Source organism: Verticillium dahliae, genomic scaffold (assembly GCF_000150675.1).
Source record: "Verticillium dahliae VdLs.17 supercont1.2 genomic scaffold, whole genome shotgun sequence".
Taxonomy (NCBI): domain Eukaryota; kingdom Fungi; phylum Ascomycota; class Sordariomycetes; order Glomerellales; family Plectosphaerellaceae; genus Verticillium; species Verticillium dahliae.
Window position 1 is genome coordinate 2,066,004 of NW_009276916.1, and position 26,510 is coordinate 2,092,513.

At 57.5% G+C, this 26,510-nt stretch overlaps 8 protein-coding genes across 8 annotated transcripts; 7 read left to right on the top strand and 1 right to left on the bottom strand.

Annotated features, from left to right (window-relative positions):
* Positions 1 to 272: 272 nt before the first annotated feature.
* On the top strand, positions 273 to 581 carry VDAG_01495 (uncharacterized protein; the record flags this gene model as incomplete). Its single annotated transcript, XM_009650381.1, has 1 exon — positions 273 to 581. The coding sequence occupies one exon, from the start codon at positions 273 to 275 to the stop codon at positions 579 to 581; it is 309 nt and encodes a 102-aa protein (XP_009648676.1).
* Positions 582 to 3,375: 2,794 nt separating this feature from the next.
* On the top strand, positions 3,376 to 3,735 carry VDAG_01496 (uncharacterized protein; the record flags this gene model as incomplete). Its single annotated transcript, XM_009650382.1, has 1 exon — positions 3,376 to 3,735. The coding sequence occupies one exon, from the start codon at positions 3,376 to 3,378 to the stop codon at positions 3,733 to 3,735; it is 360 nt and encodes a 119-aa protein (XP_009648677.1).
* Positions 3,736 to 5,014: 1,279 nt separating this feature from the next.
* Positions 5,015 to 6,435, top strand: VDAG_01497 (sulfate transporter; the record flags this gene model as incomplete). Its single annotated transcript, XM_009650383.1, has 2 exons — positions 5,015 to 5,260; positions 5,332 to 6,435. The coding sequence occupies 2 exons, from the start codon at positions 5,015 to 5,017 to the stop codon at positions 6,433 to 6,435; spliced, it is 1,350 nt and encodes a 449-aa protein (XP_009648678.1).
* A 762-nt stretch (positions 6,436 to 7,197) lies between these two features.
* Positions 7,198 to 10,608, top strand: VDAG_01498 (forkhead domain-containing protein; the record flags this gene model as incomplete). Its single annotated transcript, XM_009650384.1, has 1 exon — positions 7,198 to 10,608. The coding sequence occupies one exon, from the start codon at positions 7,198 to 7,200 to the stop codon at positions 10,606 to 10,608; it is 3,411 nt and encodes a 1,136-aa protein (XP_009648679.1).
* Positions 10,609 to 11,027: 419 nt separating this feature from the next.
* Positions 11,028 to 13,408, bottom strand: VDAG_01499 (uncharacterized protein; the record flags this gene model as incomplete). Its single annotated transcript, XM_009650385.1, has 2 exons — positions 11,028 to 12,382; positions 12,586 to 13,408. 2 exons carry the CDS (start codon positions 13,406 to 13,408, stop codon positions 11,028 to 11,030), a joined length of 2,178 nt encoding a protein of 725 aa, XP_009648680.1.
* Positions 13,409 to 14,373: 965 nt separating this feature from the next.
* Positions 14,374 to 15,454, top strand: VDAG_01500 (coatomer subunit epsilon; the record flags this gene model as incomplete). Its single annotated transcript, XM_009650386.1, has 4 exons — positions 14,374 to 14,767; positions 14,831 to 14,973; positions 15,039 to 15,277; positions 15,346 to 15,454. 4 exons carry the CDS (start codon positions 14,374 to 14,376, stop codon positions 15,452 to 15,454), a joined length of 885 nt encoding a protein of 294 aa, XP_009648681.1.
* A 1,964-nt stretch (positions 15,455 to 17,418) lies between these two features.
* Positions 17,419 to 18,469, top strand: VDAG_01501 (uncharacterized protein; the record flags this gene model as incomplete). The annotated part of the gene is made up of 2 exons (XM_009650387.1): positions 17,419 to 17,530; positions 17,598 to 18,469. 2 exons carry the CDS (start codon positions 17,419 to 17,421, stop codon positions 18,467 to 18,469), a joined length of 984 nt encoding a protein of 327 aa, XP_009648682.1.
* Positions 18,470 to 22,478: 4,009 nt separating this feature from the next.
* Positions 22,479 to 26,241, top strand: VDAG_01502 (C2 domain-containing protein; the record flags this gene model as incomplete). Its single annotated transcript, XM_009650388.1, has 4 exons — positions 22,479 to 22,718; positions 22,922 to 25,064; positions 25,215 to 25,966; positions 26,035 to 26,241. 4 exons carry the CDS (start codon positions 22,479 to 22,481, stop codon positions 26,239 to 26,241), a joined length of 3,342 nt encoding a protein of 1,113 aa, XP_009648683.1.
* Between the last annotated feature and the right edge of the window lie 269 nt (positions 26,242 to 26,510).

Here is a 26,510-nt window from a genome sequence, read left to right on the forward strand (position 1 = left end):
GTAGTAGCCAGCCGGACCTGGGGCGCGAATCACGATCGTCAGGACCAGCGTCTGACCTTTCTGGTCCTCGAGTCAAGGAGCTCTGTGTGTCTTCCGATCAGAGGGAGAGGGCTACGCCGTCGGACGAGGCGACAAAAGAGTGCGTCAGTGACCAATGTTCCAAGACGGAATTGGCATGGAATCGGCACCGATGGCCAGCTAGAGACACACTGTGGTACCTGCATGACTCGGCCGGATTTGAGAGTTACGGCGTCAGTCCGTCTGTTGTTTCCATGGCAGGGGCCGGGTTGAGTCGGGTTGGCTGGCCCAAGCTGGATCGCTTTGTGAAAGCGAGTCTGTGCCTGTCTCCGAGGAAACACACCGGTACCCGGGAGGGCACGGCACTGACAGGAACCTGGCTGGTGCAGGGTGGTCGGCCGGGGACGATCGCCATGTCCCAGTGCGAGCAAATGAGCTTGGCACAAAACGGCCAGAAATCCGCGCAAGAAACCGGGGCAGGACTAATCACGGCGCGGCCGACAGGGTTGTTTCGATGGGCATCGTGCGGGAGAGTGAGCGGTGGGTGCGGCTTTGGGGGGTAGGTGTGCGATTCTGGAGAGGATCAGGCTATTCGGCAGGTGCAGGCCAGAACTGTCGGGACCAGGGCAGCTTGGGGTAATTCGCGCAAGGAGGTACAAAAGTTGTGTGTGTGTGTGTGTGTGTGTACATGTCGGATGTGCTCAAAGTATTGATGGATGGATGCGCGGATAGATGGATGGATGGAATAATGCAATGGCGAATGGACGGGGGGTGGGCTGTCGAGGATGGAGATGGAGATGGAGATGGGAGATGGAATGGTCCGGCCGTAATGAGTGACACTGCAAAACAACGCAGTGAGGTAAACAGGGCGATAGTGGTGACACTGGCATCAAGTAAGATGGACTGGCGAAGCACCGGCCCTCCATGCCTGCGAGCCAATCGACGTCCCTGCATGTCATCCAAGCCGCTGCGGGTTTGCCCAGTGCCCTCCCCACACTGAAGTATCGGGTACCTTGCCGCGCTGGGGCCTCTAGGCTTGTTTGACCGGGAAGGTACAGGGGCCGGTGGTCGACAGGCGCGACCGACGGGCAAAGCAGGCACGGTATAGGCGCAGACAGGGCAGGCAGGAGGGGTGCGGGAGAAAGAAAGAAAAAAAAAAGACCCTCAGGAAGAAAGCCCAGGACGCACTGCCCAGGACTCGCTGTCGCACCTGCCGCCTTGCCGGCTAGCTGGACAAGCTTTTCGCAGGCCCCATACTGTTCTTGGCTTAGCTTTCGAGCTCTTCTCCGAGAGACCCCATTCTGCGCCCCCAATAAGCCCCCCCGTCCAGTGGGCGCGGGCGGGCATTTGCACTGGAAAGCGAGATCCAATGTACCAAGTAAAACCGACGACGACCTGAGTGACCTAGCTACCTAGGTAGGTAGGTAGGTAGGTAGGAACGGTACCTTACCTACCTACAGTGGGTGTGCACGGTAACAGACAAGCGCGACAGGCAGGACGGCACACCCCATTCTCGGTGGTCTGAAATACCTCGTGGTCACCCGTCCGCTTTCGACCGCTGATAATCCTGCTTGCTCCCTCCCCTTCTTCTTCCTTTTCCCTTTCTTCCTCCTTCAGCTCCCAATTCCCTCCCGGCAGCATCTTCACCCTCCGATCCCGTTAGTATTTCCTCTCCCCTCAACTTGGTACATCAGCGTCTTGTGCCAATCATTTTTGTTTTTGATGCTATTCGAAGCTGCATCATCCCTGCGTTGTTGGCGCTTGGCTAATCGTTTTGCTGCAGAAACCCCAGCTTTCGACTCTTGTCGTCGTTGTCGCACGAGCACCATCTACCAAAGGTAAATCGATCCTCAATCCCCTTGTTTTCGAAGTTTATTTGCTGCATCGCAATCGCTACACCCCAATTGTGGCCAATTGATCGCCCTCTGCACAGAGGGAAGCTCTGGTCTACAACAGACGGCAAGTTTTCTGCTACCCGACGGTCTCGTCTCGCGCGATGGGACTTGGCGGGCGCCGTCTGCAGCTCCAGCCCCCGGGCCATTCAATACGGAGGCCAACTGGTGGTCCGGCACCAGCCCCAGGCCTGGAAGCTCGCAGACCCGTGTTTTCGCGCTCTCTGTTGTTTAAAAGCCTCACACAGCAGCCATGTTCTTTCGCCTTTTCCCACCCTTCGTCTATTGTTCAATTCGACCGACTCAGCGTTCTTGAGTCTTTTCGTGCCTCAGCGCATTCTTTGATCCGGGCCTTCTCGCTAACAAACCCTCTCAGTTCATCTCATCTCCACTCCCCCCACCACCGCCAACATGCCTGCCGTCAACACCCTCGTCGCTCGCGACGCCCTCAACCAGCTCGCCAAGCGCAACTGGCCCAAGCAGGAGCCCGGTCTGATGGCCGTCTTCGTCATTTGCGGCCTCGTCGCCATCGTCCTCGTCGGCATCTACTTCTTCAAGTGGAACAACAAGAGGAAAGCCAGGGCCCAGACCCAGCAGATCTAGAGAACTAGCGCCGGGGACGCACCTCAGGCAGCGGCCGGGGCCTACGCCTTACCGCTTCGACGGGAATCAACAATTCTCGACAACCAAGCCAACGCTGATGGACAAATGATTTCGGACGGGCTTTCTTGCTCACGGGGGTCTTGAGGCGATGGGAAGGCGGCGGGGGTTCTCTTCGGGACGCGTCGCCGCACTTGACCGTCGTGCATGATCCGCCACCTTGGGCAACCCTGAACGGGGCGTGTGCACTCGTTGGCAGCGGTCTTTGGGGCTTGGGTCGAAGTGTAGACGGAGGGCGTTGGGGGGAGCCATGTCACACCATTACTTTTGTACAAACGCGCGCATCCATCCATCCAGTACTATCTGGTCTGGACATCTTTCGCGGAGCAGCGTTCCGTCTCGGTGCTTTGCGTCGGTAGCCAGATCAACTCTTAATGACACGATACCACTTAAAGCTACACTTGTTGCTGTTGTTGCTGTAATTGCTGTACAGTAGCCAATTGGCTCAATTAACGTGAAAAGAAAGAAACTCTGACCCTGCAATGCCGCACTGTCGCCAGACTCCAGATTCCTATCTACCCGTGAGCCGTGACACCTGTCTCCGATATTGAATGAATAATACACGGCCCCTCGTCCGTGGCCCATATGACGAAGCTTCCCGGTTCTCAGCCGTGGGACAAAACAGACACTCCGGTGCTCAACAAGCTGCATTCACCCCCGTAAAGGCACTGCCCGCCTCAGAGTACATCTTGATCTCAGCACGCAGGGCTCGCAGCAAGCAGAACTCCGCCAGTCACCGGCATGTCCCCCCCATCAAACGAGACCCCACGCGATCAACAACGGCATGGCAACATAGAGAAACACCATGGCCACAACAGCAGGCACGACGGGCGGCGTGTGCTCGGCGGCGCAGCCGATCAAGGCGATGACGAAGCCGAGGGGCCGCACGACGAGAAGGCGCAGCAGCGCCGCGGGCCAGCGTAGTAGCACCACCCAGCGGCGGCGGCGGTGGTCGTCGTCGTCATGTCCGCTGCGGCCCACGTCGGCGCCGAGCTGGCTCTCGAGGCGGGCGTCGATGTCGTGCGGGCTGATGAGGCGGTTGACGGAGGCGGAGAAGGAGCCGGCGCGCGAGCGGCCCTCTGGGTCCGTGGCGACGCCGAGACGGGATCCGCCGGGGGACGGCGAGGGGGGGATCTCGCAGGTGCGGCCTTTGGCGCGGTTGTAGGCTTTTGTTTGGTGTTTCGTGTTAGTGTGACGTGCGCTCTCTCTCTCATCTCATGAATCTTTTGGGGGGGCAGAGGGTGGGGTGTGCATGTGGAAGGGTGAAGGGTGAAGGGTGTGTGGCAGGGGTGTGGAAGCAGCAGGAGCGGACAGCATGAGGAAGCGGCAGGAGAAGGCACGGCAATTCATGATTGAGTGCCGACGTCATTGCGTCATTCCGTGATGTTCTGAATGGATGTCTTTGATGTCTTGCTGGATCAGGGTGGGATTCTGTCTCCTTACGCATTCTGCCTGTTGGTTTGGGGCGTGCACACGCCGTGCCAGGGTAACAGGACCCTCAGCTACAGATACAGTTCGGAAAGTACCTATGTAAGGTAGGGTAGGGTAGGTAGCTAAAGGTAAGTCCTGGTCCGACGTCCACAGGGGAGCCCTCAGGGCAGCATCGGCGGTGCGTCGTCTTGGGTCGTCGGCGACAGGCTCGATACGCTCCCTTCGTCAGGGGGGGCGAGGCACACGTCTCGTCTTGAGCTCGCAGATGGCGGTGCGATGAGACAGAGTGATGTGGTGAGCTGGCAGGTAGGCTGATGTGAGGGAGGGAGAGGTCGGAATGCTGTTGACCCAGTCTGAGCTGCCAAGTCGGGCGGGCCAAAGTCTGCCAGTTCAGTCCCTTGGCTTTCGTCGTCAATGGGAGAAGAGCCAGGAGCCAGGACCGGGAGTGGGAGCAAGTGCTGTTTTCAGTTTCCCTAAGGCTTCCGAGGGCGCTGCCGTCTTGCGACGAGCACAAGCCCATTCATCTCACTGATGCCGGGTGGGGGACACGACAGACGGGACATGGTCAATTGGCTCGTTGCTGCGCCTTGCACATTTGCCTCCAATGCGTTGGAAGCATCAAATTAAAGTTCTGGTGTTCGAGACAGGTGCATCACCAGGCCTGCCAAGCACAGCCCTGTTGAGCAGCGCTGCTGGTTGGGACATCTACCTACTGCCCACCCTACCTACATGTATCACGAGCTTGTCCCCATTGTCGTGGCCTATGGGCAGCTTTGGGGCCCAATGCGCGCCGACAGACAACCCACCGTCTGCTCCAGTCCATCGCGGCATGGGGGACCGATACAACACCTCCGAATCCGCGCAGGCCGGAGTTCTGTCCTAACATTCGGCTGACTGTGCCGTGGAACAGCTACGTCAGGCTCCAACCGAATGAACCACATAAAAAAAGAAGGACGCGCGCTTTTCGCAGCAACAATGCTGGCCTAGAGAAACAGCAAATCCATACATTCACCATGGCGACCATGTCCTTCTTCGAACAGCTGCAACGCGTTCACCGCCACAATGTCACGACGCTGCGCCAATCCCCAGTGGCCGAGATCTCAGGCGCCTTGGGAGATCTCGGCACCCTGCTGCCCTTGATGATCGCGCTCGCCATCCAGGAGGACATTTGCCTGGACAGCACCCTGGTCTTCTCGGGACTCTTTAACGTGGCCACAGGTGTCATCTTTGGCATCCCGCTCCCCGTTCAACCTATGAAGGTGCCTTGCCCTCCTATCATCGAAATCCTGACCCATTGACTATTGAAATTAACCACGTGCTCCGCCTCCAGGCCATCGCCGCTGCAGCCATCGCCCGACCGAATACCGGTTTTGAGGATGTCATCTATGCAGGGCAATGGGTTGGCCTTGCCGTTCTCCTGATGAGCCTGACCGGCTTCCTTCAGCGATTCAGCGCCGTGGTGCCCATACCCATAGTCAAGGGCATTCAACTGGGCGCCGGTCTCTCTCTTGTCATGGCAGCTGGCTCCAAAATAGCAGGTTCCCATGACAGGACCCCTCTTCTGGATTATGCCGCCTTCGTGGCGCTCGTCGCGACACAGACGTTGCCGCGGTTTCCATACGCCCTCTGTATGTTCGTGCTGTGCGTCGCAATGGCTCTGACTTCGGTCGTCCATTCGGGGGGTTGGGCAGCGTTGCCAGGTCTGCGACTCTGGGAACCTCGTTACGTTCTCGGGTTTTATGATCCTACCAAGTCGACAGAGGCCATGGCCATGGCCCTCGGCCAACTGCCCTTGACCACCCTCAACTCGGTCATTGCCGTCAGCGCTCTCGCGACCGATCTGCTACCGGATATGCCTACGCCTTCCGTCACGTCCATGGGTATAAGCGTGGGTCTCATGAATCTGACGGGCAGCTGGTTTGGGGCCATGCCTGTCTGTCACGGCGCTGGTGGGCTCGCAGCTCAGTACAGATTCGGAGCCCGCAGCGGTGCCAGCGTCGTCATGCTAGGTCTGTTCAAGCTGTTTCTCGGACTCTTCTTCGGTCGCAGTCTCATTAACCTGCTGGCTGAGTACCCTCAGAGTCTGCTCGGCATCATGGTCATTGCAGCTGGGTTGGAGCTTGTCAAGGTTGGGTACTCGCTCAATCACGGGGCGCCGGATCTCTGGGAGAACTCGATACAGCAGTCTCAAGAAGGACCGACTGTGGTGAGAAGGCATCGCGACATCACAGATGAGGAGAGAACGGAGAGATGGACAGTCATGATGATGACTACAGCGGGCATAATAGCGTTTCGCAATGATGCCATTGGCTTTGTCATGGGTCTCGTATGCCACATGGCGTATCGGGTGGCGGAAAGGCTACCGCGATGGTATCATGCCAGGCGATCCGGTCTCTTCTCTGGTGCAGGAGAGCATACCCCTTTGCTGAGGTAAAAACATAGTCTCTGGCTGCAGGGTCGTTCGTCACGCTGTGGTTCCAAGGTGCTTAGGAGGAAGTGCAAGAAAAAAAAACTGGCCGAAGTGCTAGTTGGGCTCCTTTTCCCTAGACCCATTTCTCTGACAAGCATTCCGTTGTCTGTGATGCAGTGCCATTTTTTTTTTTTTGGAGAGACGCACATGTAGACAGGGAAGGCTGAGGACAGGAAGGACCTACAGTGCCAGATCAATCAAAGCGGGCAAGCGCATCCAAGTAAGTGTCAGCGCTGCAGGAGCCTCGGTACAACCCACACTTTACCCTGAAGGAAGCAATGGGCTGCTACGGCGTCAATGTCTGAGGTGCCTGTCTCGTGCTGGCCCCTTACACCTTCCACACCGAAGGTACCTACCCCTTGATCGAGAAAGACAGGCAGAGGCAGGCAGTGAGGCAAGTCTCGCTGGTGAGGAAAGAGGTACCCAACCAAGGGTGTTGACCAGTCGCGCGGGGAAAGAGGAGCCCATCGGTGAGGGTAAGCGCAATCTGGCCAATCACAAGGCGCGCTGTCCCCATCGACCCTGTCGTCCTCTAAGGTGAGCCCATCACAAGGCAGAGACCAAAGGGCGACTGGCTCTGGCGCCCAATTTTTTTGGGAACCTTCCCTTCCGCATCGTATCCCGGCCGAGCGCATCACGACGCAGTCCCGTCGCATCTGACCAAACGCCCTTGTTGGCTCGCAGAAGACGAAGGAGCTGGTCTGTTGCCATCCGCGCAGAGCAGCGATGACTTCGTCCCAAGCCGGCCAAAGCGGCCAGGCGCCCGAGCTACCGATGCCCATCCCGACGACACCACCGCCAAAGTCCAAGTCCGCCACGCCAATGCCTGCGACTGCTGCGCCAGCGACACCCATCGCCGCCGCGACGACAACGACCACTCCACCACCGCCTCTTCCGAGCGACCAGCCGTCGGCAACCGTACCCGCTGATCCATTCGCGGCGCCCGACATGGCTTCTGCCGACGTGACGGTGCCCACGGCTGGCCATCCCATGGACAGCCTTGTCGAGGGGGTCACCTCCGAATCCCTCGACACCGATATGCCCAATGCCCAGCCATCACTGGACCAGCAACAGACGCAACAACAGAACAGCCAAGGGCTCCAGAACAATCGCCATCGTTCGCAATCTCACACCCGTTCCTCCAACCTCAGCCCCTTCGATGTCCCCTTCCCGCGCACGCCCATCTCCACCCTTGATGCCAACGCGTACATGGCCATGGCCCTCGCGCAAATGGCCGGCGATTCAATGATGCAGCATCAAATGGCCCAGCCACCCTCGACAGTCACCCCGGCTCAGGTCACCCTCCCCAGCAATCTCACCAACGGCGCCGACGGCGTGACCGCCAGGGCTAGTAACCTGCCGGATGCCGGCGAAGGCCTCGAATCCTTCGCACGAATAGAATTCGCCGACAGTGTCTTCCAGATGACGACTTACGCCGTCATAATCGGACGCGACCAACGTGCCCTCGAGCAAGCCAGGAGAGATGAGAGGCGCGCCGAAGAACACAGGCGGAGGGCGGCGGAGAACGAACGGCTAGGCCTGCCTCCACCATCACCAGTGAGGCATGACAGAGGCAAATTCAGCAAGTCCTACGTCAGTGAGGAAGGTGGTATGCTGGGGCCTGAGTCCGATAGTGACGAGACTGGTCGGCCCAAGAAACGACGAAAGACCAGCACCAATGACGAGCCAGAGCATCAAGAGGCAGATCAGTCGCAGGAGAACCTGATTTCAAATCGCCAGTACATCTCGCATACGCCTGGTGCTGCTGCTGTCGACCTCGCATCATTACGACCCTCCCCCTACCATGTGCCCATCATTGGCATTCACTCTCCAGGACCCGACATCGCCAGCAAAACAAAGGCAATCTCCAGGGAGCATGTTCGCATCCAGTTCAATCAGAAAGAAAGCGTTTTTGAAGCAATACCGCTACACAAGAACGGCTTCTTCGTTGGAGACGTTCTGCATAAAGAAGGCACGGTCGTCCTACGAAGTGGCGATACTCTCCAGATCAAAGACGTTGACTTTCGCTTCCTCATCAACGGCGTTCCTGAGGGCAAGACCGGCGCGGAAGAAGAGGTCGAAGAGGAACGCATGAAGAAGAAGCGATACTCTGAAGGCGGCAAAGAGATGAGCTTTGAGTTTGAGGCATCGCATGGAAACGGCCAGCTGCAAGACACGAGTGACTCGTCATCCGTCCTCAGCCCTCCTGCACCGTCCGATGACGAGGATTCCGAGCCCGAGGCGGGCGATACAAGACCGCCCAAATCCGCGGTCGACACGACCGCCGAGGTTGATTTGGAGGCGATGGACGCTGATGCAGACGCAGATGCAGATGCCGATATGGACGCCCCTGCTGAGCCGGAACATGTACAAGTGAAGGGCGAGCTCGGGATGGACCCTCAGCCGGAGATGTTGCTCCCCCCGATACCAAAGAAGCGCGGCCCTGGCCGTCCACCAAAGAATGGCATCATGTCCAAGAGAGAACAGCGACTTCTCAAGAAGCAAGCCCAGGAGATGGCAAGAAAGACACTGCCACAGCCTCCGCCTGGTGAGCCACCGATTAAGCGAAAGGTCGGAAGACCTAGGAAGCATCCTTTGCCTGAAGATGGCGGCGACCGTCCTGAGAAGCGCAAGTACAAGCCAAGGAAACCCAAAGAGGAAGGAGGGGAAGGGTCCGATGCAGAGAGACGTGCCAAGGAAAAGAAGGACAAGAAAGTGCGGCCTAAGTCACCCCCCCTGGAGCTCAAGATCGAGGATTACACAGAGGAACAGCTGCAGAAGCCCAACAAGAATTACGGCGTTCTCATCGACGAGACGTTGACAGCTGCCCACGCCGAGGGCCGTGCCGAGGGTCTTACGCTGAAGCAGATCTATAAGCGCATTACACTCAAATACCCCTGGTTCTACTTCCATACCGAAACCAAGGGCTGGGAGTCCAGTGTGCGACACAACCTAATTGGGAACGAGGCTTTCAAGAAAGACGATACGACAGGCCTCTGGTCAAGAGTTCCAGGGGTCGAGCTTGATGCCGGCAAGAAGCGCAAGGCTACCTCGCCCGACCGCACCCTCGCACCCGGCTACGGGCCGTATGCGCACCCAATGTACCCACCATATACAGCGGCAGCTCCTCATATGGCGCCGGCAGCGCCTGGAGCACCAACGTATCAGCATCAAACCCAAGCCTATCACCCTCAAACTTACAATACTCAACAACCACAACCCGCCAGGCCTCCCCAGTATTCCCCGCCAGGATCTGTGCCGGTAGTCAGCCAAGCACCCCAGTCCGTTCCAGCACAGCCTGTCGCGCCAGCACAACTCCCTGGCTACGGCCCAGCTCCCGCCGGGGTTGCCCAAACCTCAACGTACAGCTCGCCGTACGCATCAAGACCTCCGCCGGCCAACCCAGCAGTCAAGACCGAAGACGGCTCCGCTCAGGTGCATGGCCCTCCGGCAGCACAGCCGCCAGCGCTGGCCCTTTCCGGAGTCCCGATTCAGCCACAACCTGCTACGAACCCGCAAGCCGTGTCTACAGCGCAGCGAGTAACTCAGACACCACCGGTGCAAAGTCAGCAGCGGCACGTCATTGAGCCTAGGCTCTTCCGCTCCGTGTTGGGCCTGAAGAATGGCTTGGTCGAGAACATGAAAAAGGCAAAGAGCCCAAAGGGCGAGGCCATTGTCATGTCGGCACTCAATCGTTGTCTGGGTCTGAAAGCAGCAGCAACGGAAAACCCTGCGCTGGAAGACATTTGTATGCGAGGCATACAGAAGGTCTTAGACGGCTACTCCGGTCAAAGCAAGAGTCCCACGCCTGGGGAACCCGGTACGGCCAAGGCGAACGGACCAGGTTCGGTGTTTGACCCCAAGGTCTTTGCCGCCCTCGTGGGCTTCAAGAATGTCTCAACCAATGCGCTCAAGGCAACTGTGGGCGAGAGTGTTGCCGAAGCCGTCGCGCTGTCGGCCATTGACCGGGTCCTTGGCCTAGCGGAAGCCAGTATTGTGCCACCCAAGGCACCTCCCCGTGATGGCAGCCCGCCAGAGGTCAGCAAGCAGTCTAGCTATGAGGTGATTGAGACTCGTTTGATGGCGAACGTGCGGCAGATGCTGCTTGGTCTGAACCAGAAGTTACATGGAGCATGACGCATGCCTGAAGAGGAGCATAGGAACGGCGCTTCGGAGTGCAGCCTAGCACTTGTTTGCCCGAGCTCACATGGGGGCTTCATGGGCGTGACTATGATTATGAAATCAATATCTTAGGGCAGGAGTTTAATGCACGCCTCGTCGGGTTAGACGGAGAACAACAGGTAGCGTGTGAATGATATTTACCAGACTCCCGCTTCACTAAGATCGTTCAGGGTGACTGGTGACCGAAGTATTCATTTCACAGCGACGTTCATCACATGTAGGCGTCCGTGGACAGGTCAAACTAATAGCAGCGATTTGGTTTCGTAGCATTTCTACCTTTTTCAAGAGCTAGCGCATCATCCAAACTCCAGTGATGGGATCAATGCCTGATCACAGTAGGTCATGTTGCTTGATGTCTACGCCAGGCCCTGCGATCAACTCCAGTCATACGCCGTCGGCGGGTTGGGTGGCTCAGTCAGAGCCCGGCGGAACCTCCGTCCCCCCTCCCGAGGCACCACAGGCGCTCGGCGGGTTGGACAGGGCGGCACTCCTTCTAGGTGCCTCCTAGGCTCGGACCCCGTACCTCTCTCTGGCGGCGGTTCGTTGCCCCTGGACTGGTCGCGCCGTGTCTCGCAATCTATCCCCGTCGTGTCAACTGCTGTCTTTGGGCCTCCACGAGAGACGCCGAGTGTTTCTGTAGCCTCTGTCCTGCTGTCAACTGGGCAAAACGAGCGGGACTGCTGTGGGAAGGCGAAATGATGATCATCGGGCAGAATCCGCCTCATCGATTCGTGATACGCACTGGAGATTCGGTCACCTGCCGCTTTGTTCTTGGCTCGGGCCGCGTCGCGCTCTGCCTTGAGGTGGGGGGTCTCTGCATGCTCGGAGGGCACGGCGAGCGCTTTGGCGAAGACTTGATCGTATAGGATTTGTTGTTCTTTGATAAGGGGCGGGAGGTGAGAGTCGATGGGGGCGTCGTTGTCGAAGAAGGCGTCGAGGAAGCGGAGCTTTTCCTGGATCGTCATCGCGTCCCAGCTGGTCTGGCATGATGACTTTGCTGCGACCGGGACATGGTTTGATGCCTTGTTGGCACGAAGGTGTGGGGTCTCTCCGGCAGGCTGTGGCGCCTTGGTTGAGGAAGATTCACTTGAGCAGCTGGCGGAGCCAGTGTCGTTTCGAGGAAACTTCCAGTCCGCCTTTCCATTGCCGAGATTCGGATGGAAAACCTGAGAAGGCCCGCCCAGGCGGTTGTCGTTGTCAAGGAATGCTCTGTGCGTGGTCTGTATGGCAGAGCTTGCTACAGGATCAGCATGACCGAGCCCAGGACTGGACGTCATGGCACTGGTGTTACTGGTGATAGGTTTCCGCAGGCAAAGCGGTCTGATTGCGATTTCTCCAGGCCGGAACCGCTGGTCATCCTGCAAAGGCAACTCGGGCTGGTGCTGTCTTGAGGGTATACGTAAAGGGGCGGGTATTGGGCTGCTATAGGCGGCCCCAGAGCGGAACCCATACATGTTATCAAACCTGAACTCGTCCGAGTCGGAGTCATCTTGGGGAGCACGGACAAGAGGCCCTGCGACCCTGCGGTCCCGCCATATCATGGTGTCATCTGTAATAGGGGGGTACAAAGTGTGTGAGCCTCGGTTTGCGTGGTCGCCGTGGGCAGCTGCGAGAGCCCTGTTACTGATGGTGGCCTCTTGGAGGAGCTTCTTCTCTCCGGACCTAACCGTGCGCTTCTCGGCGCTTCTGTTGACTTCCTCGTCGGACATGTCGAGGTGGCCACGAACCCCTTTCTAAAAAGTATCGACCGCCTCCGTACCGCGAATCAAAGAGCTGGGTTGACTCTGCTCGGCACCCGCACAGGTGGCATATGTGTTTGAGCTATGAAAGGTAGTCGAATCTACCCCACTGGTGATCTCTGTGCATGTAGCATCGTCTGATGGAAGAGAACCATCAGCATTCATAAGGGTATTGTTCTCACAGTGTACTCACCTTCCATTTTGCCTGTCTGCCATTCGTTATTGGCCTTGGCCTCGGCAGCACTATCTCCGGGGACTGTGGTAATAAGCAGATGCCTCTGGCAGAGAGAAACTCGATGCGGGAACTCACCATTGCTGAACGAAGGAACGTCCCTCCCGCTAGACTCATGCTTGATTCCGTAGATACGACTGTTCGGGGTCATACCGCAAGGAGAATGTAACCCTTCCGGCGGATGGTTCTCCGAGAGCGAGTCAAGTGGCTGGTTTGCAAAGAATTCTTGATACGTGAGCATCGTCAAAGAGTCCTCGTCCGTTCCAGGGACGCATGTCGGAGGCGCCACAGTAGTTGAGCCGTTATCGTTATGAGGAGAGGGAGCAGGGGCAGCTCCAGCATGGGCGGAAAGAGACTTTGGACTAGGCTGCTGGCCACTGTATGACGATGTTGGAGTGAATTTTCGTAGGGGTCTCTCAGTCGTCTCAGTGGCAACTGGCTTCTTGTGTTCGAGCCAGGAGACGATATCCCTGACAGCTGGTGTCCCTGACGCATTTGACGGCTTGCGGTCTCTGTTATTGGCAGGCGAATAGTCGGTGTTAGATGTCTTTGAGAACGCTTCTTTGCGTGAAGCCATGACAGTTGACGTTGAAACGGGGGCGACGCCTGAGCCAGGAGTCGAGGTTTGTTTGCGGCTGAAGCCCGCAGTGAAACTTGTCGTCACGCCAGTGATAGGTCGTTTCCTATCGAGGATGCCTTCATCCGGGTGATCGGGGGACGCTTGACTGCCTTCACCTTGATTGCCGGGGCTCCATGGCATTGAGCTTTCGGCACGGTGGGCCATGACGCGATGATCGCTGACGCCAGGCACGGTCTCTACACTACCGGTCTGTACACGAGCCTCGGCAGGAAGAGTGCACTAGACGCGATTTTTGGTAGTGAGTATTTGAGGATAGAAGTGCAAGGTGTCACTGGGCGATGTCGATGGTTGATCTTCCCGTGTCAAATGGTGCCCTGTTTGCGCAAATGATGGCCAAGAGTTGTGTTGGCAGAATAGAGCTTCCAAGAAACCAGATTGGAAAGAGTATTGGCAGAGTCAGGTTTCCCGCGAAACAGTGAATGGATGACAGTATATACTGCAACCATCTATTTTGGCGTCCCTACACGTGTCGTTCAATAACAGCTGTTGCCTTGGGCATCCGGACAGGCGTCGCCAAGGCAGACGGCCTTTGATGTATTCACCTGGAATTTCAGCGGAGCAATATACTCTCGCGGTGAGATCAACTCGAGTATAGGTCCTCAGCCCTCCAGAAGCACAACACAGAACACATGGTTGAGGGACATTGCCTTCGTGTCTAGGCTTACGCAACTGCTTGAAGGCGTCCATGGCATCGCAAAGGAACAGAAACGGATTAATGTATGATTGTGAATTTCCGCACAGTATCATGAGAACGAGGATAGTATCCCACTCACACCCTCAACTGCAACCCGACACAAGATATGGGGACCATATGAATGGATCACTCATGGTCGACAGCAGCGTGATCAGGGACGTATCGGAGCTGTCTACGCACGGGCCAGTTTGCTCATCCCCAGCCCCATAATTCGTGGCTCACAGGGGCCAAGCCACACGGCAGGGACCACCTCCTGAGGTGCTTGGAGGACGCTCTGACTCTGGCGTGGCCTTTGCCTGAAGCTTTAGCAGGGGGAATTGACCGTACTGACCGTACAGCTGTCTTCAACTCAACATCGAACCTGTCGACAAACTCCAAATCGTCCCATTTCGCAACCGCTACCGAAACAGTCAAGATGGATCCCTACTCGGCCGAAGGCGAACTGATCAACATCCACAACCACTTCCACCAGGGCCAATACCAGGAGGTCATCGATTATGACACTTCTTCGCTCTCCGCCGAGAACGCCCTCCCCGCCCGCGTCCTAGTCCTCCGGTCCCGCATCGCTCTCGGCCAGTCTGCAGAGGTCCTGGCTGAGCTCAAGGGCGAGAAGAAGCCCGAGCTGGTGGCCCTCGGCGCCTACGCCCAATTCGAGACGGGCAAGACGGAGGAGGCGGTGGCGACGATCCAGAAGCTCGCCGAGGCCGAGGGAGAGAATGCGACTGTGCAGATTATCGGAGGCACCGTCCTGCAAGCGGCTGGCCTGTCAGAGGAGGCCCTGACGCTGCTGTCACAACACCAAGGAAGCCGTACGTTGGAACTGGAGCTCTAGCGGGCAGCGCGTTCCAGGCCGGATGCTAACCCCGCCACAGTCGACGCCGTCGCTCTCATTGTGCAGATCCATCTGCAACAGAACCGAAACGACCTCGCCCTGAAGGAGGTCGCTGCGGCCAGGAGGTGGGCTCAGGACAGCTTGCTTGTCAACCTGGCCGAGTCTTGGGTTGGCCTGCGCCAGGTACGAAACAACGAGAAACACACATCCACGGCCAAGGGGAGCGCAGTCATGCTGACAAACAACAGGGCGGCGAGAAGTACCAGCAGGCGTTCTACGTTTTCGAGGAGCTCGCTCAAGCACCAGCAACATCGTCCACCATCTCGCTCGTGTCGCAAGCCGTGGTCGAGCTGCACCTTGGACGCACCGAGGAGGCGCAAGCGGCGCTTGACCAGGCCCTGGAGAAGGACGGCAGCAATGCCGAGGCCATTGCTAACCTGCTGGTTCTCACTGTCATTGCAGGCCAGGACCCGACGGAGCTCACAACGTAAGACATGCCATTCCGGCCATCCCCTCATAAAGTCTACTTTGGAAGTCATCCTGACAGACCACTAGCAAGCTCCTAGCGGCAGACGCAAAACATCCTTTCCTCGCGGACCTCGAGGAGAAGAGCGCCCTGTTCGACAAGGCGGCGACCAAGTACAGCGCCAAGGTGTCAGCATAGGCGCACAGTCGCCCCGCGACAGGTACGGCGGACGGCGGTCTTCATAGTTGGGCGTATGGGTATGCAGAGGAGATGGGACCTCGGTGATTCGAGGGCGAAAGACCATTCATGGGTTGTTACAAAAGGCTCGCTTCGGAAAAGCGCAAGACGAGAACCACGATGCAAATGGACACATTTCACGCGAAATCCGCGAAACCGTCTGCTTACCTACTCTTCGTTCCCGTACGACTCGCTCACCCCGATGCGACGGACGGATGAGGGGCTCCATAATGCTGGACCACCCACGTTGGGCCATTTCCGTGATCCAGGGCCTAGAATCGCTTCGATCGCCGATCATGTCGACCACTCGAAAATTCTCACCATCGCAGTTTGTTGACGGGAGCCTCAGGGCTAACTGGAGCAGGGAGAGATCGGCACATGAGAGGCCAAACCCCTCGCTAGGTACGCGCCGCTTGGCCAAGTGGCCAACTGAAGGCTCGAATGCTGCTGTTGAACAATGAGGGAATATCGACGCGAAAAACCACAGAAGCTCAAAGCGCGTCAAAGCAATGTCTCAAATGCCCCAAATCACGGTGACGGGTCGATTCGAACAAGACAGCGCCCTTGTCGTCATGATGCACGGAAGGATGCTGACTGCAAACCGTTCGATGACGGCAACGCCATGGAGTCTCACCGCTAGATGGCATGGCGGCGGCATCAGGCTTCCCATCACATCTCGCCCGTGCCGCAAGCAGCGGGCGCCTGGCTGTGAGTGCCCTCAACTCCTCACGAAGAAGCCTTGCCTTCACAGCGGCCTGCAGCCTGATGCAATGCACACGAAGGATCCACCGCGGTGAAATGCCCCCTCAACTCAACGCGGAACCCCTCCCCCTGTCCAGCACGCTTCATAAGCCCAGCCACGAACCTGGCCAACCCCCGCCATCACCATCGATGACATCACTGCCGCTATCGTGATCTCTTGTCCTACCAAATTGCCATGCCGGTTTGCTAAACCCCTCAGGCCCTTGACCCCTCGACCCCTCGACCCCTCGAATACCACCCAGTCGGCCAAGCGGGGGTTATGAAGCGCGAGCGAGCCGTATCACGATGCTGTCCACATAGGTCATCGTGCAGGGTCGTCTGTAATCTGGACGACAGCAAGCAGACGTCGATGAAATTTCCCCTGTTGCCTCCCAAATCCCCACTATTCCTGGGTTATTAGCAACGCGATGGTCCGAGACCCAACCGCAAGCGTCATCCTCAGCGTCCAGAACACTGGAATGTGGTTCCTCGGTTGCAGCAAGCCCATGTCTTTCCTTCTATCAGCAAGGGGGAGAGGGCCAAGAAGTCGCCTGGTCTAGTCGAGAGGCGAAAGGTCGGACAAACCGACATGGCGGCTCTGCTAGGGTTTCCAGACCTCGTGTACGGTGCCTGAGACTGGAGGGAGGTGGTGGGGGGGGGATCAGAATGTGATTCCGCGCGCTAAATGTCCCGATTGGATGCGCCGTCTCGATTTGGGCGCGATTGTCATGTTTCTTGCCTCTTGCTCGGTGTCGAGTCGGGGGAGGCCCTGTCGTCGGCGGCGTGCTGGACCCTGTCAACCTGTTCAACCGCCCGTCTGGCATCTGTCCCCCCGCCGAAGCCATGCACGGCTTCTGCCGCCCTCTGACGTCTTCCTGCTTCTGCCGCCACGGCTAGATGCCTTTTTCTGGACCCGTCATCGTGAAAGGAATTGGCCATGCTGGACGCTATCGGTCCCTTGTCCGTCATGATGGCGTTCTGGGCCTCACCCCCTTTTCCGTCTACATAAGGAACGAGGGTCCGTTCCGTTGCCTCTTGATCTACCTGCTTGAGACTCTACTCGCATAACAACGACGACACCTCACATCGGCTACGACTGCTCTGAACAACAGACAGTTTCTTACGACTCTCTCGACACCACCACCAACAGACTCCGACTTTGACCGACACAACCAGACTCCACCATGCCTATCGCCATCACACCCCCCGAGACCCCGGTCCAGAAGGACCTCTCCACAGTTGTTCAGGTCCCGCCGCCAACGGAGAACAAGAAGCGCAAGATCATCTGCTTCTCAGGTACGTGAGATCGACAGCAGAGTGGACCGCAGACTTGGCGATACTAACCTTGGCTGCCTTGCCCCAGATTTCGACGGCACCATCTTCATGCAAGACACGGGCCACATCCTCTTCGATAACCACGGCTGTGGCGCCGAGCGTCGCGAGATCCTTGACGAGCAGATCAAGACGGGCGAGCGATCATTCCGCGACGTGTCGGAGGAGATGTGGGGATCCCTCAACGTGCCCTTTGACGACGGCTTCGAGGTGATGCGGTCGACGCTCGAGATCGACCCTGCCTTCCACGCCTTCCATGCCTACTGCCGCCAGCACGGCATCCCCTTCAACGTCATCTCGGCGGGCCTCAAGCCCATCCTGCGCCGCGTGCTCGATACCTTCCTCGGCGAGGAGGCCTCGGCGCACATTGACATTGTGGCCAATGAGGCGGACATCACGGACGACGGCTCGGCGTGGAAGCCCATCTGGCGCCACGACAACGAAATGGGCCACGACAAGGCCCTGTCCATGGCCGAGGCGCGCGCCCAGGCCGAGGAGGCCCTCGTCGGCGACGACGGCTCCGTGCCCCTCATCGTCTTCATCGGCGACGGCGTCTCGGACCTGCCCGCCGCGCGCCAGGCCGATGTGCTCTTCGCCCGCCGCGGCCTGCGGCTCGAGGAGTACTGCCAGGAGAACGCCATTGCCTACACGGCCTTTGACACGTTTGCCGACATCCAGGCCGAGATTGAGAGGATCCGCGACGAGGACGACAAGAAGACGGCCGGCAAGGGCATGCCCGCGCGCTTCAACCCACGCGCCAACATGTGGCGCCGCGTGTCGAGCCGGAACGCCGTGCCCCGCCTCGCCGTGCTGTCGCCGGGCATCGAGAAGGACCTGGCCGATGTGATGAAGACGGCTCTCATCGAGGAAACGGTCGTGCCGGTGCCTGCCGCCGTCAACTGATCTGTTCCATCTTCTTTGTCTTCTTCTTCCTTCTTCATCTTATATTTTAGGGACCAGCGGCGCAAGGCATGGGCATATGAGTATATTTTGACTTGGCGTTCAGGCATACGTAGAACGCATGGGTACGAACACCGCTGGGGGAGACCTCTCACCGAAATGGTGATGCACAATGCTTTACATTACGGATCATCATAGACACTACCATTGAAAAGTGTTTCCTCTTATTTCACGGCGGAATCCAATTCCATCCTGACATGTATGACATGCTATGCGTACTTGTGCATACCCCAAGCAACAGTCAGGAGAGAGAGCCGACAGTACCCGGATAGCCGTCATCTCCACTAAAAGCTTCTGCGTGCTCGTGTTCACTGCAAACATGCATCTTTAAGCCTTTACCGCAGCTGTCGCGCACGCGCATCTGGTTCAGGGCGCAAACTTAGACCTGGATTGGCTGGCTTGACAAGGCTTGGGCAAACCCGCCTCAGATGCATGGCAACGAACCCGAGGACGCGGGGCGTCTAATATTGGGACAGGCAATTCAGGTGAGCTTCTATTGGAGAGCGTGGATGGTGATCTCGGATGGCAAAATACGCATTTCGGCTGCTCGGTCAGTGAGACAGCGAGTAGGCCAATTGAAGCTGTGCCGCCGTCTTCTCCTCCAAAACTGGCTGGACATGGATGGTTTCAATTCTATTGTGTTTTTCGTTCATTCCCGTGGACTATTAGACAACGCCCAGCCGGCTACTTGTCATGTGAAGACAGATGTTCCAGGTCCCAACGGACTCTTTCACAACCCCGCGATGCTGGGATTCATCGAAAAGAGGCAGCCGGCCAAGGAAAATTAGTACTCAGGTCTGGCGGTAACGTTTCGCTTGTCAAGAGCCGCGCAACCTTGCCAAGGAATTGCCAAGGAAAGAGATGGCTTGGCGATAAGGGTCCCGCTGGAACCGTTATGTTGGGGAAGACGAACAGAACGGCCCCCCTCAAAAGACATCTACGTAAACGATGGATGGCAAGACGGCTTCTGTCTGTCGATAGGATGAGAGGGGAACCGCGTGAGGGACGGGGGTAACCCCGCTACGGAGACGGAGTTGAGGGATATCCGTCCGGCTGGCAGAATCGGAACCAAAGTCGACATCGAAGAACTGGCCTCATTGGATACAGGCTCGCAAGCATGGGGTTCCGTCGCCGTTGGAAAGCCCGAGAAGCTCTAGCTGGTCAGCTGAGGTGTCCGTCTGCCTGCTCGTGTGCTACCTTCAAGAATCAGTTCAAGAAGGCCTGTCATGAACTCTGATCCCCCTTGGTCCAAATCACCAGAGAACGACACGTCTTAGACAGCAAGTGCCTGCCCTACCAATGATGTTAACGGTCAGCGATCTGTGCCACAAGAGGAGAAGAGAGTAGTCTATCGCTGAGACCTACAGCACAGACGAGGTAGTGTATGCAAGTTCCTGTCGAGCGGCATCAGGAAGAGTTCGGTCCAATCCGACCCCGCCTCTGTTACAGTAGCTTTCTCTCGTCAATCCCTCCACCCTCCTTGGACCTGGACCTGGGGTTAGAAGCTTGCCCCTCCCTCCACTCGCCTCTTGCGATGCCGTGTTAAGTGCGCCATAAAACCCCACCTCGGCCAGATGCTATACATGCGCCGATGCTGTGGATGTCAGCATAGAGCAGCGGAATCAGACACAGTGTCTTTGTGCAACTCTTCGATGCAGTTTATGTACCTTCGTCGTAGGCCTGTGCGACTTGATAACATGACGCTGGGTCCTTGTCCCTGCTGTGCCACCACCTAACTGACTGGCATCTGTTGGTGCCTAGAGGTCGGTAGCAAGTTCGCTAGACAAGCTCGAGCCCATGTGGTCCAGGTTCGCCTCAGCTCAACACTGGTGTGTCAGCCGTGGGCGCTCGCTGGTCTCAGCCTCCGCCGGTCCGTCGCGCGTTGTCAGTTTTCACTCCATCGCCAGGCTCAGCCAAGTCATTCCGACACTTTGTGGCTCGTAATTTGTAGTGGGCATGCAGGCCACGTCTTGCCTGCAGTGACCGAGGCGTTTGATCGACGAGGCGTCCGCTGCTGACACCCACCACGAACTGCAAAGCTGATTCGAGCAGCATGGCTTTCTAGGGGGGTGGGGGGGAAAGGTTGTCCCGAGGAATTCTTTTCCCCTGCCAATTGATGAAAGATGAAAGAAATGCCAAAAATGGCCTTTCGTGCCTTTTCTGCATGTCGATATTTGACTGTCGCATCTCATCCCGAAGGAACAAAATCTCTCACGCTAAGCCATGGGTTGGACACTCTTCTCTGTCCCCGTGTCGCTCTTGTGGTTACTGATGGTGCTATGTGCCGTGCTCCGATGTATCCGTCAAGCTGAAAAGGGGGGGGGAGATCGTGTTGTAGAGCTACAGTGTTTGAGCTGAACAGTAGTGATCAAGATACCAGATATCTTCCCCAAGACGGCCTCCTAGCCACTTGCCCACCCAGGTGACTACCTTCCTAGGTATGCTGATTTCAGCCAGGCAGGTACCACAGCCAGGGGAGGTGCGGTGCTGAGGCAAAGTAAAGTGCAGACGACTCATCGTCAGTTGCCCCTCACCCTCTCACCCCCCCTCCTTCCCTTGGATTCCTACTCCACAGTGAGATGCCAACAGGAGGTACCTTCCCCTCGAATCCTTATCCATCGCTCGGATTGGCAGGTCCCGTTGGTACGGAGCTTGGATCACCATCGTCACTTCCCCCAGTTTACACTGCTTTCTGATGTATCAGGCACCTGTCCATGGGGTCATTCAGAGACAGGGAAATCGGGTACTCGCTCGGGTGTCAGTGCAAATCGAGCGGGTGCACTATTCTCAGTAGCACTAAGGACACTAAGACGTCCAGGTCCAGGTCCCGCCGCCGTTCCCCATTTCACCCCTCAAGCCTCAGAGCCCCCCCCCAATCTCCTCCACCGCTACCAGAAGCGTCCGTTCCCGATCCTGAGGACCCACGAGCTTGAGAAGCTCGTGCCTTCCCTTTCCCAACAATGATTTACGCCTGCCTCACTGGCAGGCATAGCTTCTGACCTGACCTCACTGACCTCCCTCTCTCGCTTGCCCTTCTCTCCCTCGTCTTGTCTGCCTAAGTACTTACCTCGCCTACGTACCTACCTTACCTACCCAGACTTGAGCTCGCATCTTGACCGTCATCTGTTCCCTCTCTTTCTGCCTTTCCCTCTTCCACGATCACTTCTTGTCCTCGATAAATCTCCTGTGTTCCATCCCACAGCTTTCTTGCGTCCACCTTTCGTCCCACATGCGAGGCACACAACCCCTGTGTCCCTGTGGGCTGAAGCTTGACCACTGCTTTCTCCCCTGAAGTACAGCTGTCCTGTCCCTCGAGCTCCCCTCCGCCGTCACCTTGCCTGGACCACCGTCTTGACACGAATTCCTCGTTCCTCGATTCGACCGACGATCTGCCCACAAACGAGCTCAGAACCTCAAAGCTTGGCCGATCCCTTACACGTTACGAAAGAGCGACGTCAATGCCAACCCACCATTTCACCTGCTGAGCCGCACCATTCCCTACAGAGTACGCGCATCGCCATCCTCGAGCCTCCACTGTCTTGGCGCAGCACATCCGCCCCCCATCGCCTTGTACCGCTACAATTTACAGAACCCACGCCCCCTGAATACGGTAGCGGTACTGCCCTCGAAGCCTGGCCCCGATCACCTACGTCACCCCCGCCTCGGCCCGTCCGGCGTGACACGTCTGTTGCGTATGCTTTTGCATTGGCATTGACAAGTCGTCTGGCACCCAAACCCCGTCTCGGTCCATACGCGGTTTACCTCGCCTGTAACCTACGACTCGCCCGTCCCACGCACCCGTTCACAGCCCACACCCACAACCCACCTCGTAGCCTGCAGCACCGCAGCCTGGGTGTGCTGCGCTGAGCCACCCGTTTACCTTACGGCATTGGTTCGCTGTCGATTCTGGGAGCCCTTATTGTAGGGGTTCCCCTCCCCCCCGTCGCCCAACATGGTTCGCATCATCCCGACACGTCTAAAGTCCGCTTCCTCCCTCAACAACAGCCGCAGCAACAGCCCTAGGCGGTCCAACAGCAACAGCAACTCCGTCTCCAACACGGCCAATACTTCCAGCAATAACAACACCAGCGGCACTGGCAAGTACCAGTCGCGCACTCCCTCCAGGATGGGTAGCGATCTTTCCGCCAAAGACAAAGACACCGGCCTGACCTTGAAGGTCGTCATTCTGCGTGTACGTCACTTGCATGCGCCAACCCAGCGCCGGCCTCGCAGCAACAAAATCTGTAGCCCTCAATTGCTGACATTCGCTCTCCTTCTCTAGGCTCGCAATCTAGCCGCGAAAGATCGCAATGGAACATCAGACCCCGTACGTCCAGAGGCTGACATTGACCTGATACCTCAGACGAACATCTACTGACGTGGCCCTCTTCTCAGTACCTCGTCCTCACTCTTGGCGAAGCCAAAGTGGTAACCCACGAAATCCCAAAGACTCTCAACCCAGAATGGAACGTCGTTGAGGAAATGCCCGTCACATCTCCCGAGTCTCTCATTCTCGACGTCATCTGCTGGGACAAGGACAGGTTCGGCAAGGACTACATGGGCGAGTTTGACGTTCCTCTGGAGGAGCTCTTCACCGCCACCAAGACAGAGCAGGAACCCAAGTGGTATTCTCTCCGAAGCAAGCGCCCTGGCAAGAAGACGAGCGTCGTCTCCGGCGAGGTCTTCCTACAGTTCACCCTCTTCGACCGCACGAACACCGCTGCTAGCCGTGAACAGATTTTCGAAAAGTTATCGGCCATTGTCCAGCAGGTTCCTGTGGGCTCCCGCAACCAGACACCACTCATGACGCCCTCTCTCACAGCGTCGCGTGGCCCCCTGGGCGAGCCAGAGGGCGCTCGGCCGGCGCCGATTGACCCGACTGACCTAACGCCTGATGACGAGGAAGATGAGGATGACGACGATGGCGACTCTAGCCTGTCCGACGATGAAGAAGACTCCACCAAGCCAGAGGTCATTGAGAAGAGGAAACGTCGTCTACGTATCAAGGGTCTCCGAAGACGGAGGAGAAAGGGCGGCAATCAGTTCGAGTTCAACAACAGCGGCAGCGATGTGGTCGGAGTCATCTACCTCGAGATCCTAAATATTACCGATCTTCCCCCGCAGCCAAGCGCCACTCGAACGACTTTTGACATGGACCCCTTCGTCGTCGCTTCCCTGGGCAAGAAGACGTACCGGACGAAACGAGTGCGCCATAACCTGAACCCAGTCTTCAACGAGAAGATGGTGTTTCAGGTTCAAGGACACGAACAGTCATATTCATTCAACTTCACCGTCATTGACCACGACAAGTACTCCTCCAACGACTTTGTAGCCGATTGCAACCTCTCCATCAAGGAACTGATCGACAACGCCCCCAAGGCCGATCCTAGCACAGGTCTCTACCAGTTGCGGGAACCCGCCGAACACACGCCGGTTGCCCAGCATCGCTCTCGGTTCCGCAAGCTCGGCGTGTCGCGAACCTCTTCTTCGCAGAGCCTTAGTAGAATGGTCCGGCCCTCTCTCTCCAAGCAAGCTAGTGCCGCTTCGGGCATCTCTCAGCTAGGAACCCCTTCGCCACCGCCTGCTCCGGCCCAATCTCTGAACCCCGAGTTCTTGAGCCCTGAGCAGGCCATCGCCGGCGCCGGCGCCGACACGGCCGATATTGAAAGCGACGACATTCACTTTTTGGATTTCCAGTTGCCCCTCAAGATGAAAGAGGCCGACAAATGGGAGGCCAAGCACAGCCCGACGCTGTTCGTCCGCGCTAAATTCGTGACCTACCCGGCTCTGCGACAACAGTTCTGGCGCTCCCTGTTGCGACAGTACGACACGGATGAGAGCGGCCGTATCAGCAAGGTTGAGCTCACGACCATGCTGGACACTCTCGGCTCGACACTGCGCGAGTCGACAATTGACAGCTTCTTCCAGCGGTTCCCCCACAAGGCCAACGATGAATCCGGCGAGGACGTGTATGATTTGACAATGGATGAGGCTGTCATCTGCTTGGAAGACCAACTGGAGGCTAAGAGCCGTCCACAAATTAACCTTGCAGACAAGGTCAAGGGGGTCCTCGCCGATGCGGACAAGGCGGGCAAGAACCTTCTTCACCTACCGACTGCAGAGGGAAAGGAGAACAACCCACAAGTCTCGGCCCAGAACCAGGGCAGCGCGGGCTTCTCCTCCGAATCGACCATCATCGTCCCTGAACTCACCAAGTCGGGCGAGGAAGGAGATATCTTTACACAGGACGACCTCGCCGAAGACCGCAGTGGCGAGGAACACGTGGTTGAGATCAGAGAGTGTCCCATCTGCCATCAGCCGCGACTTCACAAGCGCAAGGATACCGACATCATCACGCACATTGCCACGTGCGCCAGCCAGGACTGGCGCCAAGTGAACAATTTGGTGATGGGAGGGTTCGTTACCTCAAGCCAGGCACAACGCAAGTGGTACTCTAAGGTCCTCACCAAGATCTCGTACGGAGGCTACAAGCTCGGTGCCAATTCGGCCAACATTCTCGTGCAGGATCGGATCACAGGTCAGATTAATGAAGAGAAAATGAGCGTGTATGTGAGGCTGGGCATTCGTCTCCTGTACAAGGGGTTGAAGTCTGGGAACATGGAGACCAAGAGAAGTAGGCGCCCCGCTCCTCGAAGCTGCCGTCAATCATGTGCTGATGTGTAAACAGTTCGGAAAATGCTGAAGAGCATGAGCGTCAAGCAAGGCAAGAAATTCGACGACCCTGCCTCCAAGGCGGAGATTCCCAAGTTCATCCAGTTCCATCGACTAGACATGTCGGAGGTCCTCCGGCCCCTCGAAGACTTCAAGAACTTCAATGAGTTTTTCTACCGAGCGCTCAAGCCCGGCGCCCGCCCCTGTTCTGCTCCGGACCATCCTGGTATCGTTGTCTCGCCAGCCGACTGCCGTAGCGTCGTGTTCAACAGCGTGGATCACGCCACTACCGTATGGATCAAGGGTCGCGAGTTTTCCGTCAAGAGACTCCTGGGCGACGCGTATCCAGAGGATGCGAAGCGGTACGAAAACGGCGCGCTGGGCATTTTCCGTCTTGCGCCACAGGACTACCACCGCTTCCACATCCCTGTAGACGGACGATTGGACAAGCCGAAGCTGATTGCGGGCGAATACTATACGGTCAACCCCATGGCCATTCGTTCGGCCCTCGACGTGTATGGCGAGAATGTGCGAGTTGTCTGCCCCATTGACAGTCTCAAGCACGGCCGCGTCATGGTCATCTGTGTCGGAGCCATGATGGTGGGCAGCACGGTGATTACGCGCAACGAAGGCGACGAGGTCAAGCGCGCAGAAGAGCTCGGTTACTTCAAGTTTGGCGGCAGCACCATTGTGCTTCTCTTTGAGGAGGGCAAGATGCGATTCGACGACGATCTGACGGACAACTCGGCTGGCGCGCTCGAGACCTTGGTAAGTGCTTCCCGGCCGAAGTGCACAAGTGCACGAGTTGTGGACTGCCAACTAACACGTTACGCCAGGTTCGCGCGGGCATGTCCATCGGTCACTCGCCCGACGAGGCGCAGTGGACTCCTGATATGCGCAAGAATGACGAGGACATCACGGATGCCGAGAAGAAGGAGGCTAAGCGGCGCATCCAAGGCAGCATGGGAGAGGAATCATCGAGCGGAGATGAGACGCCGGCGGCACGGCCGGACGTGCAGACAATTGCGGCGTCCACAATGTAGAGCGGCGTGTGTGGCCGGCGACGGACGGCACGGCGCTGGTGCCCCCGCTTCCTCCACATCTCACGGTCCCGGTATCGCGGTTGGCGGTGACGATGATTTGGAACGGTTCATAGACGGGGAGGGGATACATAAAGAAAGGAAGGAGAGAGAGCGAGAACGAGAGAGGACAAACGTGTTTCGACCTGGGGCGTTGGGGGCTGAGTGGCCAGCTAAGGATCTGTCTTGCTTGGTTTTTTTGTCTACGCAATGAGCGTGGCTCTCAACTAGTC